The sequence below is a fragment of the Pollachius pollachius genome (genome assembly GCF_949987615.1).
Source record: "Pollachius pollachius genome assembly, chromosome: 3".
Classification (NCBI taxonomy): Eukaryota; Metazoa; Chordata; class Actinopteri; order Gadiformes; family Gadidae; genus Pollachius; species Pollachius pollachius.
Genome location: NC_136936.1, coordinates 30,069,623 through 30,088,055, shown reverse-complemented (window position 1 = coordinate 30,088,055; position 18,433 = coordinate 30,069,623). Strand labels below are relative to the sequence as shown.

Genomic DNA, 18,433 nt, shown 5'->3' with positions numbered 1-18,433 from the left:
TCTTGCTGTGGTACTGCTGGAGCCTTTATGGACTGGAGGAGAATTACAGACATTAATAGAGGCAGGCCGACAAGGTGGACAGACAGACATTCAGAAAGGCAGACAGACTGACACGGTGGACGGATAGACAGATAGGCCCGCTGGACGGACATACGGACAGACAGTAAATCTTTAAGAAAAACAACATTGAAAGGTTGTCCAGCCTCCCACATAAAGAGAGGATACTAGCGTCTGCTGGGTTAAAGAGAAAGCGTTGAGACCTGGTTGGCACTGGTCTGCTGGGTCCAAGATGAAGACTTCTGGTGGTGGGCTGTCAGTGTCTTTGAACCTCCTGGTATCTGGGGATTAGAACCAGCCACACAACACAATGCTGTTTGATACAGGGCCCATGAGCAAGACGTTGCACCTTGACACGCTGGAAAGTTACTGGTTCAGCCCTCACATGCTGTCTGGTCCTATGGTGGTCCATCTGGTGATCCAGGTCCTGGTCCAGGTCCATTTCCCCCTCTGAAAACCCATCAGATGGCAAATCATAACCAGAGCATTAGTGGTGATATTCCTTGTGTCGCCACTAGGGGGGGGGGGGCTACCCAGTACAACCCTGCAAGTTATGGTGTATCAGAATGCATTCCTGGAGAGTGGAAACAGACAGGCTGGTGTGTGTATTGTGTTGTGTGACCTTGGTTGTATAGTGTGGTGTGTGTGTGTGTGTGTGTGATAGGTTGTGTTTGTGTGTGTGTGTGTGTGTGTGTGGTTGTGTGTGTGGGGGGGGTGTGTGTGTGAGGTTGTGTGAGATTGTGTGTGTGTGTGTGTGTGTGTGTGTGTGGGTGTGTGTGTGTGTGTGGGTGTGTGTGTGTGTGCGTGTGTGTGTGAGGTTGTGTGAGATTTTGTGTGTGTGTGTGTGTGTGCGTGAGAGGTTGTGTGTGTGTGTGTGTGTGTGTTGCAGGGTGTGGTGCGACCCTTGCAGCACTCCCTCTCCCATGGTGTCCCGTTCTCTAATGAATATCCTGGGCACTTATTGTCCTAGCAGAGCAGAAACCCAACCCCATCAGACACAATGGCTGACACGCTGGTCGCCCTGGGCAACCGCTGGCTTCACTAAGAACCACACCCCTTATGGGAACACACACCCTTGTGTGTGTGTGTGCGTGTTAGTGTGTGTGCGTGTGTCTTTGTGTGTGTGTGTGTTTGTGTTTGTTAACGCATGTTTGGGTGTGTGCGTCTGAGTATGGGTGTGTGTTTTAATGTGTGTGTGTGTGAAATTGTGGATGCATGGAGTGTGTGTGTGTATATCTGTGTGTTTTTGTGTGTGTGTGTGTGTGTGTGTGTGCGTGTGTCTTTGTGCGTGTGTGTTTGTGAACGCATGTTTGGTTGCGTGCGTTAACATGTGTTTGTGCATGTGTGTCTGAGTGTGGGTGTGTGTTTTAATGTGTGTGTGTGTGTGTGTGTGTGTTTGTTTTTGTGTGTGTGTGTTTGTGTGTGTGTGTCTGAGTGGGGGTGTGTGTTTTAATGCGTGTGTGTGTGCACGCGTGAGTGCGTGCGTGCGTGCGTGCGTGTGTGTGTGTGTGTGTTTGTGGGTATGTGTGTGTGTGTGTGTGTGTGTACCTCTCTGTGTGTGTTCGGGCCTCAGGGAAGAGACCCAGGGCAGCTGTTCTTTCCCTGCAAAGAGAGAGACAGATAAATGTATACAGAGAGAGAGACAGTAAAAGATAATTCAAAGGTAAAAATATTGTTTATTCCACAGCTAACTGTACCCTTCTCCTCCTCTGTGACCTCATCAAGGTGCGCCAGTCGGAGCCTATCTGCGTGGTTCTCATAGAGGGACAGCTGAAGGACCTCCCCATCAGGACCCAAGAGCAGGCTGCCCATGGACTGGCTTGCCTGGAACTCTGACAGACAATCCCAGAGGCTACAGAGGGCTGCATCACAACCTGTCAACCTGATACTCACCAGCTCATAACTGGGGCGGTCCCCCGACATAGGGGCTGCAGTCAGGGCCCCGAGACCCCCCCGGCCCTGACTGGGGACTTGACTGCAGCCTGCTCCCAGTCAGGGCCCCGAGATCCCCCGGCCCTGACTGCGGCCTGGCTCCCAGTCAGCGCCCAGAGACCCTCCAGCCCTGACTGCAGCCCCACTCCCAGTCAGGGCCGCAGTCTCGGGGACCTTACTGCAGCCCCTATGTCGGGGGGGCGTCCCTATCTGATCATCCAACCTCTAGTGGCATCACGATTATCTGGACTTGAACTGAAACTAATTAGTGCTTTTGTGTTCGGTGCTTCAGCAGTTGAAATCGCACTAATGGAAAAGCAGTAAGGTGCTTTCATTAATGCATTCACTTAATGGTATTATTATGAACTAGAATGTGTGACCACTATCCACACCTCTCAGCACCTGGGGCAGTGTGCCCTTCACCACCCCCCCGCTGGTACCCCCGGACTCCTGGAGGTCATGGAGGTTGTGGAGGTCAGAACGGGGGTCAAGCTGTCTGGTGTGCAGGGCAGCCAGAGAACTCTGCCTCCCTGGGCCTTTCCTCCCCTCAAAGCAATGCATCACCACAGGAGTAGCCATCTCTGACCCACAGACAAGGTGGAGGAGAGAAAGGAGAGGAGAGGAGGGGGGAAGAGGAGAGAGAGAGAGGAGGAGACAGAGGAGGGGGGAGGAGAGGAGGGGAGGGAGGAGGGGGATGGAGAGAAGAGGAGGGAGGAGGGAGAAGGAGAGGAGGGAGGAGGGGGAAGGAGAGGAAAGGAGGAGAGGAAGAGAGGAGGAGGGAGGAGGGAGAAGGAGAGGAGGAGGGAGGAGGGGGAAGGAGAGGAAAGGAGGAGAGGGAGAGAGGAGGAGAGAATGTTGAGAGAGGAGGAGGTGAGAAGAGGAGGGAGTAGAGGGGAGGATAATGTTTGAATTAAGTTGAAGATGTTTGAATTAAGTTTTAATCATGTTTATTAACACATCATATCATCTCTATCTCTCCGAGGTTTACCTGCTAACGGTTGAAGTAGAATCACACAGACTTTCTCAGCTCCTCTTTCTTCACTTCTTTCTCCCTCTCCTTTACGTCCATGTCCTTCATCCCTCTGTCCTCGGATTCTCTGCTCTCCTCTTTCCTCTGATAAGATAGATAGACAGTTGGATGTACGTTGGACGGATCCACAGCAAACTGACACCAGGTTACATATCTGAGCCGATGGACAGATGGACCACTCTACCTCTGTTCTGTGGGACAGTCCAAGATGGTTCTGAAATAGCGAACATCAGTGGTCCAACCAGAGGTTTTTCTGGACCCTGACGTCCTTGGGTCCCAGGCCGCGTCTGGTCCAGCGGGAGCAGACCATCTCCCTGGTTCTGGTTCTCCCACTGGTTCTGGGCAGCCTGGTGTTATCAGACTGGATTACTTTTGGCTTTGCTGTACTCACAGTTTGAAGGTGGTACCTTATGAGCTGATGACAGGAGGTGGGCCTTGTCACACATTGAGTCCTGCCGTTAGGACCATGTCTGATGTATTTCTTGACTTCTCATCACTCCGCAAATTGACTAGCTTCATTAATATTGCTTCTAAACTGCATCAAAGCTGTCCATTGTGGTCGCAGAGGGCGCTACGTTGGTTTGTTTGCCCCAGGTCTTCGTCCTTTCCATCATCGCTGATTGGATGAAGAGATTCTAGACTCTATACATAACATCAAGTGGAACCAATGGGCACCAGTTCAGCAAGAGTCTAGAACGAAGGAAGGTTCTGGTTTGGCTGCCCAGAGAACTCAATGGGTGTGTTTCTAGCTGCGGGCTCCTCTGCAGACACAACCCACAAGGTGGTCACACACATTGAAGAGGGTCTCCACCTCTCTGGGGTTCTGCAGGAGATTCTGGGTCTTACCTTGGGGCTCGGGTTTGACCGGACATGCCGGGGCATCGGGACTTTTAGGAGGCCAGTGTGAAGACCAGCACCTGTGGACCGTACCAAAGAAACACCCCTGGAAATACACACCTGGATCGTACCGCATAAACACATTTGCGGACAGTACCTTATAAATACACCTGCAGAAAATACCTTATGAACACACCTGTAGACAGTTACTTATAAACACATCTGCAGACAGTGTCTTATTAACACGCCTGCAGACAGAACCTTATAAACACACCTGCAGACCGTACCATATAAACACAACTCAGACAGTAACTTATAAACACATCTGGAGACAGTACCTTAGAAACACACCTGAAGACAGAACCTTATCAACACACCTGCAGACAGTACCTTAGAAACACACCTGCAGACAGTACCTTAGAAACACACCTGCAGACAGTACCTTATAAATACACCTGAAGACAGAACCTTATAAACACAGGTGAACCGTACCAATCAACACCTGCGGATTCTACATAATGAACCCATCTCGTGGTGCGTACCAAATACACACTTGGACAGAACCATATGATCACAAACCATATACACACTTACTATACAAACACTCGGTCTGAAGCAAATACACACCTGGAAATACACATAGGCTGTATCACATGAACACACCTGTACCAACATCTGGGGGCTACATATTTATATGGACTATACATTTTAATGGAGAAACTGTTATGATGAGAGCTCTGCTCTGAATAGTCATGAACAGACAGACAGACAGACAGACAGACGGACGGATGGACAGGCCGAAAGGTACCTGGTCCTCCCCGTTGATCTCCAGGCCAGTGTCGTCCATAGTAACGGATCTGAGCCAGAGGAGAAGACTTCCAGGATGAATCAAGCATGGCTACCTTCAGACATATCTCTCCTCCAGCCTGACCTACCAGGGCGCGCTCTTGCTCCTCCCTCTCTTCATCCTGCTGCTCCTCTGCCTCATCACCGCCTTCTTCCTCTCTGTCTTCTGGGATGACAGGAGGAAAGCCTCTTCTGGGCACTCCTGGGAGCCAGGTATTGTAGGTCCTCTTCAGACCCATGTCTAGACCTGTGGTCTCTTCTCTGGGGGGCTCTGGCAGGTGTTTCTGCTCTCTGCTACCTGGCTGTACAACACTAGACTATCACAACATACCCTGGAGTGCTCTCTGAAAGTTACATCATGTGTCTGGTTTCACCTGGGCTCCTCCTTGTTCTTCAGGGGGTCGTGTCCTATCGTACACCCAGGATGGAGGCTGATCGGGTGGGGCCCTGCTCCTGGAGACCCTGCTGCTCTGGAGGACTTGGCAAGCACAGAACAGTCTCTATATGGTAACATATATATATTTATATATATCTATTTATATACATATATTTATATATATATTTAGACACATCTATTTATATACATCTATTTATATATATATTTAGACTCATCTATATATTTATATATATATTACTAGTAGTTCTATCTAGTTCTATGTCTCTATGTGCACCCCCTCCCTCCCTCCAGGTACCGCTATAGCAGTGAAGTCTGGGTCTGGGAGCATTCGGGTCCAGGGGCATCCAGCTGAATCTCTGGATCCTCAACACAGACCCGCCCCACCTCCTGGGTTGCAGCCTCGAGGTCAGCCTCGGGGCCATTGTCCTGGTGACGGGTCGGAGCCAGGGCAGGGGGGAGGGGACACTCCAGAGAGGGGGGAGGGGGGTTGGCCGGAGGTCTGGAACTGGAGGAAGGTTAAGAGGAGGAAGGCGCGAAGGATCCGCTCTGGAGGAGAAGGAGTAGTCCTGGAGAGGAGAGGAGGAGACCATTAGTGTCCAAGTACCAATGGGTGGGGCGTCCCCCAAGTATCAATAGAGTACTGTCAATCTGACCATGCTGAGACTGAACCCCTGAAGGGCCCCTAGCACCATTCTGAGACTGAACCCCTGAAGGGCCCCTAGTACCATGCTCAGACGGAACCCCTGAAGGTAGCAGCATGCTCAGACTGAACCCCTGATGGGCCCCTAGTACCATGCTCAGACTGAACCCCTGATGGGCCCCTAGCACCATGCTCAGACTGAACCCCTGATGGGCCCCTAGCACCATGCTCAGACTGAACCCCTGAAGGGTCCCTATCACCATGCTCAGACTGAAGCACTGATGGGCCCCTAGCACCATGCTCAGACTGAACCCCTGAAGGGCCCCTAGTACCATGCTCAGACTGAAGCACTGATGGGCCCCTAGCACCATGCTCAGACTGAACCCCTGAAGGGCCCATAGCACCATGCTCAGACTGAAGCACTGATGGGCCCCTAGCACCATGCTCAGACTGAACCCCTGAAGGGCCCATAGCACCATGCTAAGGCTGAACCCCAGGCCCACGCACCTCCCTGGTCCTTTGTAAGGGTTTGGTTTTGTATGCATGTGTACGTATATATTATGTATTTGCACTTAAGTATATGAATGTGTATGTACGTGTATACTTAGCTATGTGTACTTGTTTATACACATGTATGTGAACATATGTATGTCCACGTACGTATGCATAGGAATGTATCCCTACATAGATGTTATCATCTTTATGTATGTGCAGATATGAAAACTTACAAAGTGTCCTTATGTATAAAGTATGTAAGTATGAACCAGTTCTATGGTCCTAACAGCACACGTTCAGTCCGGCCATTGCTTGAATAGGAGTTTAAAATTATACAGGTAAATAGGGGTTAGGGATTACAATTTAATACATTTTCAAGAGTATTACAACTATTTCTAGGATATAACATTTGAGTATTCATCATACAACACATTTTGACATACAAAACGTGTCTCGAATGTATTGCAAATATTGAAGGGTAGATGCTGTATACAGTTTATAAAGCTTGTATGTTTGGACCTCCAAAGGTATTCAAATAGCCTGGCTATTGCCAGACCAAGATCAATTGTAGATTGCACGTTGGTCTGGGGAAGCTGCTGTCATTTTCTTCAGCACAAGAGCGAGACCAATGGGCCTCAAATTACTCTGCTTGCCTGCTTGCCGTCGCTTCCCTGTCGTCATTGTGTTAAACCAGCCAATAGGGCGCCAGGGAGAAAAGCCAGCTTGGTGATTGGCTCCCGCAAAAACGTATCAAAACTAGAAAGAAATGTATTGCTCACACACAGACACTTTGCAGCAGATCAAATCACATAATAAAAAAGTCAAATTAAATCTAGAGTTAAATAAGGGCAGCAAAACAAGACACACTTAAAACTTAAAATTAAGTGGTTTGATTCCAACCTTCTTGTTTCCACAGTTCAACATGGCCGCTACGGAGCTCCTCTGGGTTGTGATTGGCTTTTCAAACTGCTGCTCCTGGCAGGAGCCCTGCCCATTCCTCCACAAGCTGGCAGCTGATTGGTGGGCAGCGGACCTGCTGACCTGATCCTGTTGAGACATTCTGTCAGTATTCAATCTTCTGCTTGTTTATTTTGGGTTACGTTATTATTCATTGCATTGTTGATGAATATATTCATGTTATCATTTATGATTATTATTTATATATTTATATTTGATTGTAGATTTTTTTGTTTTCTTTCACATGTTCACAAAATGTAAGATACACACACACACGCACACACCTGTGTGTAGATCAGCAGGGGTCCTCTGCGGGTGCTATAGGTCTTAGCAGCTGTGGCCGCGCCCCCCTGCAGCAGACGGCTGCTGCTATTGTGCAGCCGGAGCAGAGACTGCTGCGACCTCCAGGTGTAGTAATCCTATTGGTCAAAGTATAAATTTATTGATAGGTAGTACACAGACCAACTGGTTTGACTGCAACAGTGGTGCATTGTGGTATGTGGTACCTGCGGTGTGAAACAGACCTCCAGGCGGCCATGTTGTTCCTCCACATGACCACAACCCCGACTCAGAAGGGACAGCCCATTCATGATTTCTCTTCCTGTGTGAACCTGGGAACAAGTCATACTAACAGGTAGTGTATTCAAACTTATTTATAAATGTATTTAGTAAATACAATACACGAAAAGATCCCAGACAGAGCCCTGGTTGTTGATTGGCTTATTTAAATTGAAGACTGAAGATGATTGGTTGCATTTTATTTGTTTGGTTAAAGCAAATCATTCTGCTAATTTTTTTCCATACAAACATCTTAACACCCAAATGTTTGGGTGTTAATGCACACACACACACACAAACACACACACACACACACACACACACACACACACACACACGGGCGTCTGGATCTGGCAGCTCACAACACCTATAAATGTGTTATAAAAATGAATGCCATTGTATTTCAAGTTAAAATTTCTTGACATTTCTCTAACCTTTGATTCAAGCACATGTCCAGAGCTTCACTTGGGGAGTTTCTGGACTCAATCAGCTCCAGAAGATCAGAAAACTCTCTCTCCTACTGATTTCAGATACAGATCATTGAGGCCAGTGGGGGATAGAAGGCATATTGAACAGAGATGTTGGTCAAACACCCTAACCAATACATGATCCTGCCCCTTAAATGCCACCAAACACGGTATCAACAGAAGAACACATGCATTTTTGAAGCAGCAGCCTCTAGTTGTTTGATTCCCAGTGCTCTGTTGAAACCCCTGTCAACTGCATCAGAGTTCAGTCATTTGGTTAAAACCCTCTGCGAAATGACCTAGCAGTTAAGTGTTTAAAACACATCTTACCTGACATACGCTCTCGTCCCATTCAGCAGCTCCACAGAACCATCTCCTAGCAACCTAAGACCTTGCTAAAAAACTGCTTCTGTGTGTAGTACCTGTTGCTAGGTGTTTATGTGTCTGTTGTGTGTGTGTGAATGTGTGTGTCCATTGAGTGTGTCTGTGTGTGTTTGTGTTTCTGTTGCCGTGGCAGTAAGCTGGATTTACAGACCATAAACTTCTGAGTTCTGAATCTCAATCTATCAGCACTCTGAGTTCTGGTATTATTTAGCCACTTACTTACTGTTACATACATTCATTTTTGATACATTTCTATTTGTAGGACTTGTAATAGTTATTGTATTGTGAAAAAAAGTCCTCAGATTCTGAATGCTATCAATGTAATCATGGACAGAGTATGTGGCCCTTATTACACATATATATTCAGCATTATTGTACATGGGTCCAAAGACCTGTGTGTCAGTGTGTGTGGGTTACGTTTTTATCTTTTCAAGGTGTAAAACCTGGCCATAAGATTTAAATTAAGTAATATTCATCATGCAATTGTTCCCTGCTTTACCAAGCCATGCCATTAGAAGGCGCCAGAAACCATATATCGGCTACAAACCATTCCAACCGATATAGGGTTGGGGTTAATCCCAGTCCGTCCAACATGCGTTTGTTGGAGGCTAATTGATTTGTAAAGTGCATAAAGCAAATAATAAAACATATTCCTATCATAATAGAATCATAAACAAACAGCATAATTTTTTGAAATCAGATTGTTTTATTAACTTTCTGTATAAAAAAAAAAGAAAATGTATAAATGTTTTAATGTCATTCAAAAATAGGTACCTGGCAGAACTATTAATACAATATATCATTTGAAAGTCTTTTATACCAAGACTGTAGATTGCATATGTGCCCCTTAAGTGTGAACCCTTAAACGGTCAGTCACATAGCCCGTCAGTCCGTCCAATAGTCACAGTTTAGGCATTCTTTGTTGTACTTGCTATAAGGGTTAGGTGGTTCTGGTCCCAGATGAATACAGAGGATAATCAAAGGACTAGGATTATTCTGACTATATATCTATCATTTAGTCCCCAGCAACCGTTAAACCTTTTGTCTATTATGGGATAGATCTTTGGTTCCCTGAGGTCTGTGTGGCTACGCTAGAGGACATGAAGACAGAGCAAAGCTTTGATTGGCAGTAGTGGGAGTACTGACCACCCTGATCAGGTTATGATTAGTTGAAATGCTATGCCCAACCCACATACGATTTGAATATATAATAAGTGAAGAGAATAGTTTAGTGTTTAGAATAGTGTTTGGAGTTTTATGGCTTTGCCCAATTACCTGCTAAAATATCCTTACACCAAGCCTATACAATAATGGATACTCAATAACCAAATAAGATTCGGATGCAAACTCAAAATTCTTGTGGTTTTCTTGACACAAAGCTAGTCACATGTTAACCGTAACTGACATTCCTTATTTGAAGCGCCAATTTCCAAGCTAGTCCTTCCAGTTGTATCACTTCCTCTCTGGTAGGTAACTTCCTGATCAACTGAGACACGGTCTTCCTGTTTGGCTATATCGTGATCTTTACATCAACGATTTACATAAACATCTCAAAACTCTCCCCCAATTAAGACTTTATACCTTAAAGATGAACATCGAGAAGATGTGAGGACAATATGACAATCAAGAATCAAGCCTAGGTCAACATACACACAAAAATAGTGTGTGTGTGTGTGTGTGTCTAAGAGACAGACATCTAAACTATGTGAAATGTTTTCCTTGGTTTAAAGTCTTCCCAATCCAGGAGAAAACAGCAGAAGGCAGAGCTGGTGGTTATGTTGACCTGACTTGGGTCCTTAAGGTGAGTCCTGAGTGTAACCTGGCATGTTCATACTGTCACATCTAAATGTCAGTACATGGTAGCATTTTATAAACATGTTGTTTAAAAACACATAACTCTCTGCATGTTGTTGGTTATCTTCATGATGTCGACTATTCTAGATAGAACCAGTTCTGATTGAGGAATAGGGTTTAACATTCCACTAAAACCTGAAAAGTTTACATCCTAGTAAGTGTAAAAGCTATAAGAATAAATTCAGAAATTTAGTAATCCTAAATGGCAAAGGTCAAAATATGCTATTGACAGCCTCGGAATATATTCTATCATTTTGGAAAGGATCCCGACAGAGAAATAAAACTTGTTTCTTTACCTTTCGCTTGAACTATTTGGCCCCGAGCAGGAAGAGTTTGGAGCGTGATCGAGGGCTGGAGAGCAGAGTCTGCTGTGTGGACTACAGAAAGTGTTGTTTAGTATTATCTAAAAGATTTGGGTGGAGGAGGGATGAGAGTTGAATGAAAATAGGGAAATATCCTGCAACAAGGAGATTACAGAGGGAGAACACTCCTTGAAAGGGACTCCTTAAATTAAGTTAAATTTGTGGAGATCCTTTCCATAATGATATAACCTGATCCGAACATCATTGGTAAACAAGCCTTTAGAGGTCCTTCATTGAGGGGTGCTGTCGCCCCAAAGGATGACACTGCAGCTTTCTCACAGATCACACCTGCAGCGTTCTCCTAAATACTGGACAAATCTCACATCATCGTCAGCATTAGTTCCTTAGACCCCAAATGATCTGAAAAAAATGCTACTAGGTTAAAAGATCACAAGGTAATCATTTGAGGAGTACCCTTCTATATTAGAGAAGTGCCCCGGTTCCCCTCGTAGGTTTAATGAGGTAAGTAACGTCAGACGGTGGTCTCGTCCTGGGCCCCGCTGCCCAGCCTCCGGTAGAACCGCCTCCAGGACTGCATGGTCTTTCCGGACCAGATCCAGAACCCCGACGTGATGCCCACGATCATGGTCATCAGGTATTTGATCATGAACACGGCGAAGTCCGGCCGCAGGGGTGCGGCATCGTGGCGAGGGCACGGCACCGCCAGCCGCTTGCAGGTCTGTGAGCGCCAGGTGTTCTCCCAGTGCGGCCGGAACGCCTGCTCGTAGAAGTAGCAGGCGATGACCACAGTGGCGGGCACCGTGTAGAGCACCGAGAAAACCCCGATGCGCACCATCAGCTTTTCCAGCTTCTCTGTCTTGCTGCCGTCGTGCTTCATGATGGTGCGGATCCGGAACAGAGATACGAAGCCCGCCAGGAGGAATGACGTCCCGATGAAGAGGTAGACGAAGAGCGGCGCCAGCACGAAGCCCCGCAGCGCATCTACGCTGTTGATGCCCACGAAGCAGACCCCTGTCAGCAGGTCCCCATCCACCTGGCCCATGGCTAGGATGGTGATTGTCTTCACCGCCGGCACCGCCCACGCCGCTAGGTGGAAGTATTGGGAGTTTGCCTCGATGGCCTCGTGGCCCCACTTCATCCCAGCAGAGAGGAACCAGGTGAGGGACAGGATGACCCACCAGAGGGAAGAGGCCATGCTGAAGAAGTACAGCACCATGAAGAGGATGGTGCAGCCCTCCTTCTTGGTGCCCTGCACCACGGTGCGGTAGCCGTCCTCGTTCAACCCGTCGATACACACCAGCTGGTCCTCCAGAAAGAAGCCCACAGCGTACGCTAGAGCCACCATGAAGTAGCAGCCCGACAGGAAGATGATGGGGCGCTCCGGGTAGCGGAACCTCTTCATGTCCACCAGGTAGGTGAGCACCGTGAACAGGGTGCTGACGCAGCACAGGATGGACCAGACGCCCACCCACAGGCGGCCGAACTTGAGCTCCTCCTCCCTGAAGTACATGAGTCCGCTGGGCTTGTTGGACTCGCATGGAGCCCCGCAGTCCTTGGCCCCCAGGAAGTGGTAGCCCAGATAGTGAGGCACCTTCAGCTGCAGCGGGCAGGAGAACGGCTGGTTCTGGGGGGTCAGGTGAGAATTCTGGTTTGGTCTTCCCAATTTCGGCGGCTGCATGGTCATCAGTTCCGGGAAAAACGGGACGGCGGCCAGTGAGGTGGAGCTTCCGGAGTCAGAGGAGTTCTGGCCCACACAGATCTCTCCCCCACCGTGGACCGGGAAGTTCTCACAGCGGAGCCGCTCGGGCCACTGGAAGCCAAACTTGTTCATGAGGGCCTCGCAGCCGTGGCGGGCTCGCTCGCACAGGGAGCGGCAGGGCGGGATGGCCTGCTCCAGCACCGTGCACACCGGGGCGTACATGGAGCACAGGAAGAACTTGAGGTCCACTGAGCACTGGACCTTCACCAGAGGGTAGAACTGGTGGACCTCCAGGCCTGCATCTTCTTGGTTGGTGTGGCCCAGCAGGTTGGGCAAGATGGTCTGGTTGTAGGCAATATCCGTGCACAGAGGGATGGAGATGGGCTGGCAGAAGCCGTGCTCCGGCACCGACAGACCCGCGTCATCCTGAGACTGGGCCGCGCATGGCCAGGCGACCCCAAACACGACCAGAATGTAGACCCCGACAAAGTTGGTCCAGGACCGGTTTGAAGAACCAGATCTAGACCCTGACGTCACATACTCCAGCAGTGACATAGTTGAGGAGGAGAAAACTTTGATCTCACTAGACTTGAAGAGTACTCACCGAATCAGCTCCTGGGCAACATCGGCATTTAAACAGTAAAAGTGTGTTATTTTGCATTTCAAAACGGTTGTTTTCCGTTAGAAAATGTTAGTCTCCATCAGAAACGTGTTAGGTATCCGAATTGATAGTTTTCCACTCTGAAAAAATGTTATTTTCCAGGGTTTGACGGAGAGGAACATCCAGATGAACTACGCTGTTGGCGTGGCCCTTTGACTGCAGACATCCTCGTCTCTGTAGGCCCTGAGTTAACCAACACCCCGCCGACCCTCCGACCCTCCGGACCTCAACCAGAGATCAAAGAAGAATGAAACTTTCCGTGGAGATCATCAACAGCACGAGACCCTCGCTAGGATTTAGTGTGCGCGCGCGCACACCGAGCAGACGGTTTCTAGACGCCCTTCCTTAGACTCCTGACACGGGGAGGGGCGCCTGGAAACCACTGCCGCGCCTCCACCAATCACTGCGGGGTATTTCTTTCTTTGATTCGAGACATCTGGATAAAACGAACCTGTCAAACTATTATATTTAGAGTTAAAGAAGAATTCATGATATGTGTAATGATCATATATTCATATAATATTGAATAATCTCATCTAAAATATTACATTATAATAAACATAATGCAATGTAAAAATGTATGTATGTTTTGATGAGCCGCAGTGCTCTAGTGAGTTAAACAGTGAGAAGGTGATAGTGTTAACAGGTTAATCACTCTTATATGTTCTTCAGTTATCTAGGCCAACATTACAAGTTTAAAGACTGACTCAACTCCAAACAACTAACTGGATTGACCACATTATATTATGTGGAAACGCAAGGCCTAATGGCGCGTTTCCACCGGCGGGTGCGCTTTGGCCCAGCACGCCTTGGCCCAGTACTGAAGGTGCGGTTTGGCCTAGCTCAGTTACGGCTCGCGTTTCCACCTCCGACATTACCCTTATGGTAGGGCGGGGTTTAAGCCGGTGTTCTGCCAATTTCTGCTCCCTAGTCAGATTTTGCTACCGTAGTGCGACTCGATAGCGGAGTTTATCAAATCATGCTACCCATCCGATAATGCTACGTTACGTCACAAGCGTGACGTAAGGCGCGTGTGATCTGTAGAACAGTCGCCTCTATCAAATAATGCTCCCACTGCAAAATCACGGTATTTTACACCACTACTCACCCTATGTACACTGTATGAATATGGGGAGCATATTTTGATGCTTGTTTATAACGTCTTTATTGACGATTTCAGGAGTACCGTATGTGGATAGACCAATCGCCTCTATCAAATAATGCTCCCACTGCAGTATCACGTTATTTTACACCACTACTCACCCCATGTACACTGTTGATGTTGATTTATAACGTATATTGAAGATTTCAGCGGTACAGTATGTGCAATGTGCGTAATGTTAAAAAATGAACACAAAAAAAACATCAATAATCAATTAAACTAAATAAATAACTTCAACAAGAAAAGTGTACCAAAGTATTGTTAAAACTTGTATATATTTGTGAATGGGATTTGTTGGGAAAAATAGTCTGCCTAGTTACTTGAACAGATAAACTGAGACGGAGAGGAGATAAAATTGTCGGCACGAGGGCCTCGGATTTATTTAGTAAGGTGAAAAAGGTTATACTGAGCTATAGAGCGTAAGAGATCGATCGAGAGAAAATGTCTAAGTCCCTAACAGCGCTGAGGTCGTCCGGAGCTTCGCCTCCGTAGAGGTTCTGCTTCGAATGAGCGTCATGTCCTTCAGGGTGTATCAGTCTTATGTGTTTTCTTCTAGCGAATTGTGTGTTGCGAGTTGTGTGTGTCAAGGCTGGTGTGGGGGTTTCTCGAGAGCACCTGCCTGGCCTTGAGCACCCCGGGCTGTGGCCGAGTGTTATCAGCAGATAGATTCGAATGACTGTGTGCATTGTGTGAGCATCTGAAGGCCCCTAACATTGGGACATGTCTTCACCATGGGCCTTAACGTGTGCCTATATCTGTACTGTATATGTGATGTGTTTGTTAGGTTATTTTGGCCATCAGATTCTGTGTGTGTTTAGATATGCAACTGATAATAATTATTCAAAAGATCTCAAATCTTAATTTTATTTTAAGGCATTTCTTGCAAATATATACAGCCTTATTTTCATGGGCATATTGGGCACACTCAAAATGTGCCCACCGACTGCACAATCCACACTGCACCTACCAAATAAAACAATTAAAAGAGCATTACAATTTACAATGAGATACATTGTATGGTATTATGCACACACATTTTTGAGTCAATTAATAATACAAAGCATAAAATATTTTACGTTATACTTCACCTTTTCAATCATGCTCTCATCAGCATTTTCTTCGGCAAAGGAGCACACCACACAGAAGTCCTCTGCATTCCCTAGAAACAATGGTTTTCATAAGCTTTTAAAACTCCAATCATTCTGTGAGTAAATAAATCATGGTACACTACAAATGTATAATTTGTGAATAAAAAAGAAAATACATTTCAAAAAAGTATTCACACACATAGTATACTTAAATATATACATGTGTTACAAATACCTCCCTATTGTTTATGCTATATAGACACTAAAAGCATAATGTTTTCTGTAGCACTGAACAAATGACGACTAAAGTAAAAGTGTAATAAATAGTCATGTTTAACAATGTAAAATGTAACCTTGCTTTATAGTACATTGCCCACACAGACTGATCACCTTATGTGACTGAGGTGAGGGAATCTGTATGGATTTTGACTACAAAACTATTTTGATGGCACTGCTCTCGTGCAGTGTTTGATGCCACTGACCTTCACACTGAAGCAGTGCAGTAGCAACATGCAACCGTGCCTGATGAACAGCCCGTGGAGATGTCTGGACATCACTGATGTCTCCGTACCGGAGATAATCATCTGCAAACTGCAAAATTGCATTTTAGATGGCAACAGTAAGTTAATAAGTAAGTTACTTATAAATGGCTGTACAATTAGTACAAACATGTTTACCCTCAACACTAAAATCCCACAGCTGCTGGAATCTTGCTGCTTGTTGTGCTGCATTGTTTGCACCGTCCATGTTGCTCCCTTGTCTCTACAGTCTAATCCTCAAGAAATTCCTAGTTTTTGTTTTTTAAAAAAAGGAAGAAATCGGGTTGAATTCACTGCGGGTCTCCTGAATCTGTGCAAGCAGCACTAAACAGCAATATCGACGTGAGGCGCTATGCATAGAGAATACAATTTGCAACATTTTGCAACAAATGATTCTAAATCTGCCCATAAATGTACACGTCAGAATATTGTAGTTTTCACTGGCTACAATATTGCATCTGTCAGTTGTCAAATTTGCTGAACAAAATGTTAAACTTCAATAATTGTTCATAGTCAACTTATATAGTCCATTTATTTAAGCTCTCAAAAGCATAACCATATGCTTCGCCACATCGGCGGGAAACCACGGCACACGCAAAGTACATCCATGGAATCAGCCGATCAAAGCCAGTCTGCATGAATCGTATCACAACTGGATGGCAGGGGTTGCGAACAAGGAATACACCGCAGGGGGGAACATGAGAGCCCCAGCTCGCCGCATATGTACTAGTAGCCTGGGTGCTTTAAGCGTTGAACAAGCTGGATACGGAGCGGGTGAAAAACTCCTTAAATGTGTGTGTGTGTGTGTGTGTGTGTGTGTGTGTGTGTGTCACTCTGTTCGAGCATGCACGAGAGTTCAATGTTGTCATTAGCTGTTACGTCTTTCAGACCAATCACAGTTCAAGGCCGACCTGGGCTGTACCACTTCAGGAGGGGGCGCTCAGTTACTCCCCTCTAGACAAAATTGAATTGGTTGCGACGTTGACGGATTGTATTTGTTGCGTGGGTAGAGTGATTGAGAGGTTGTGGTTGCACAGCTCAGGCTACCGGACGGCGCTGCAAGGAACTTTTATAAACGCAATATTGTTATCCCACAGTAATCAGCCCGGCGGCCCCGAAACGTTAACGGCCCACAGGGAATTCTCTCGCACGATTACCACTCCGCCTGTGTGTGTGTGTGTGTGTGTGTGTGTGTGTGTGTGTGTGTGTGTGTGTGTGTGTGTGTGTGTGCGCGTGTTAGCATGCGTGCAGGCGTTATTCGATTAGACGCCGAATGCGTCGCTTGTTGTCGTGGCTACGGCAGCTGTTTGAAATCGTAGCTGTCCTTGCGAATGCCTCTTTGATTTGTTTTCAATAAAATGTCAAAAACATACCCATCTCATTCGTATTTGGAGTCCAATTGGAGGAAACATGTCACGTAGAACCATTTTATGTCAAAATAAATGGAAAATGTGTGTTTTTTTAATAATAAATACGGGATTCGAACTCATACCATTTTTTTGGGGGGGGACAACATTTCAAGAATGAGATTCCATCTCATTGTGCCGTCGAGCCACAGAGTCTTGATCAGCTGCAGTACTAAAAACTACAACTAATCTTCCTAAGAGCAGGAGGCAGCCAGATCAACTTGTGACGCGACTGTCCATGTTATTATAGACAAAACCTACTGTGTTTCCCTCCACTGCCTCCTACAACCCAGCCAAAAACACTTATGCGCTCTTTCGCTATCATTTCGGTCGCCTGATGTGGTGTAGTCTCTTGCGCTGGATCGTCTCTATAAGCAAAGCAGCGAGAGAATCAATGTGACAGTCAGGAGCGTTATCATCCCTTGGACGATCTGTATGCTTTGTTGATCTGAATAAAAGTTGTGTCTCAAGAGTGATACTGCCTTGCGTCACGTTGATTCTCGAGCTCGCTGCTTTGCTTAGAGACGATTGATTGCATTGAGTTTAAATTCCAACTCTAACGAATAAATTGTCCAGCTTTAAGTTTCATAGAATATTCAACCTGGTCTCACCGGAATCTGTGAAATTACCAAGGCAAGTTAATGAAACTCATATTCCGTGGACACACGCAGATCTAGCAATAGCTAAAGCTAAGCTTTCCTCTAATAAGCCACATTGCGAAAAGCTGAAAAGTGCGGTGCTAGCCAAGCAAACGTTGAGCTAATCACAAGTAATGGTTATACAATGTGGTAGCAATGTCAATAGGCTACTTGCCATTTAATATAATTTACATGTTATATTTATATATTCATGTTGTCTGGTCGAAGTCTGAGATTTTGTGTTTTATTTCAAAGACATGCTGGTGCAAGTGGAGTACAGCGGAGTCCATAAATGGGTTTGCGTTCCAACGAATGAGGAGGACCGCGATGATTACTCCACATTCATTCAAGAAGGTAAGCGCTATACTCTGCGCCATGTTTTCTAGCGCAGTTGACTTCCAGGTGCATGTGGGTCTTTGAGAGGTTAGTACTAGCAAGTAGCTCGTTCGCACTTGTTCTGTAT

The 18,433-nt window shown here is 46.4% G+C and overlaps 1 protein-coding gene across 1 annotated transcript; it reads right to left on the bottom strand.

Moving 5' to 3' along the window:
* Positions 1 to 9,322: 9,322 nt before the first annotated feature.
* Positions 9,323 to 14,214, bottom strand: LOC307073351 (frizzled-7-A-like). The gene has a single exon (XM_079733129.1). It carries the CDS (start codon positions 13,029 to 13,031, stop codon positions 11,289 to 11,291), a length of 1,743 nt encoding a protein of 580 aa, XP_079589255.1. The 5' UTR covers positions 13,032 to 14,214; the 3' UTR covers positions 9,323 to 11,288.
* Positions 14,215 to 18,433: the final 4,219 nt, after the last annotated feature.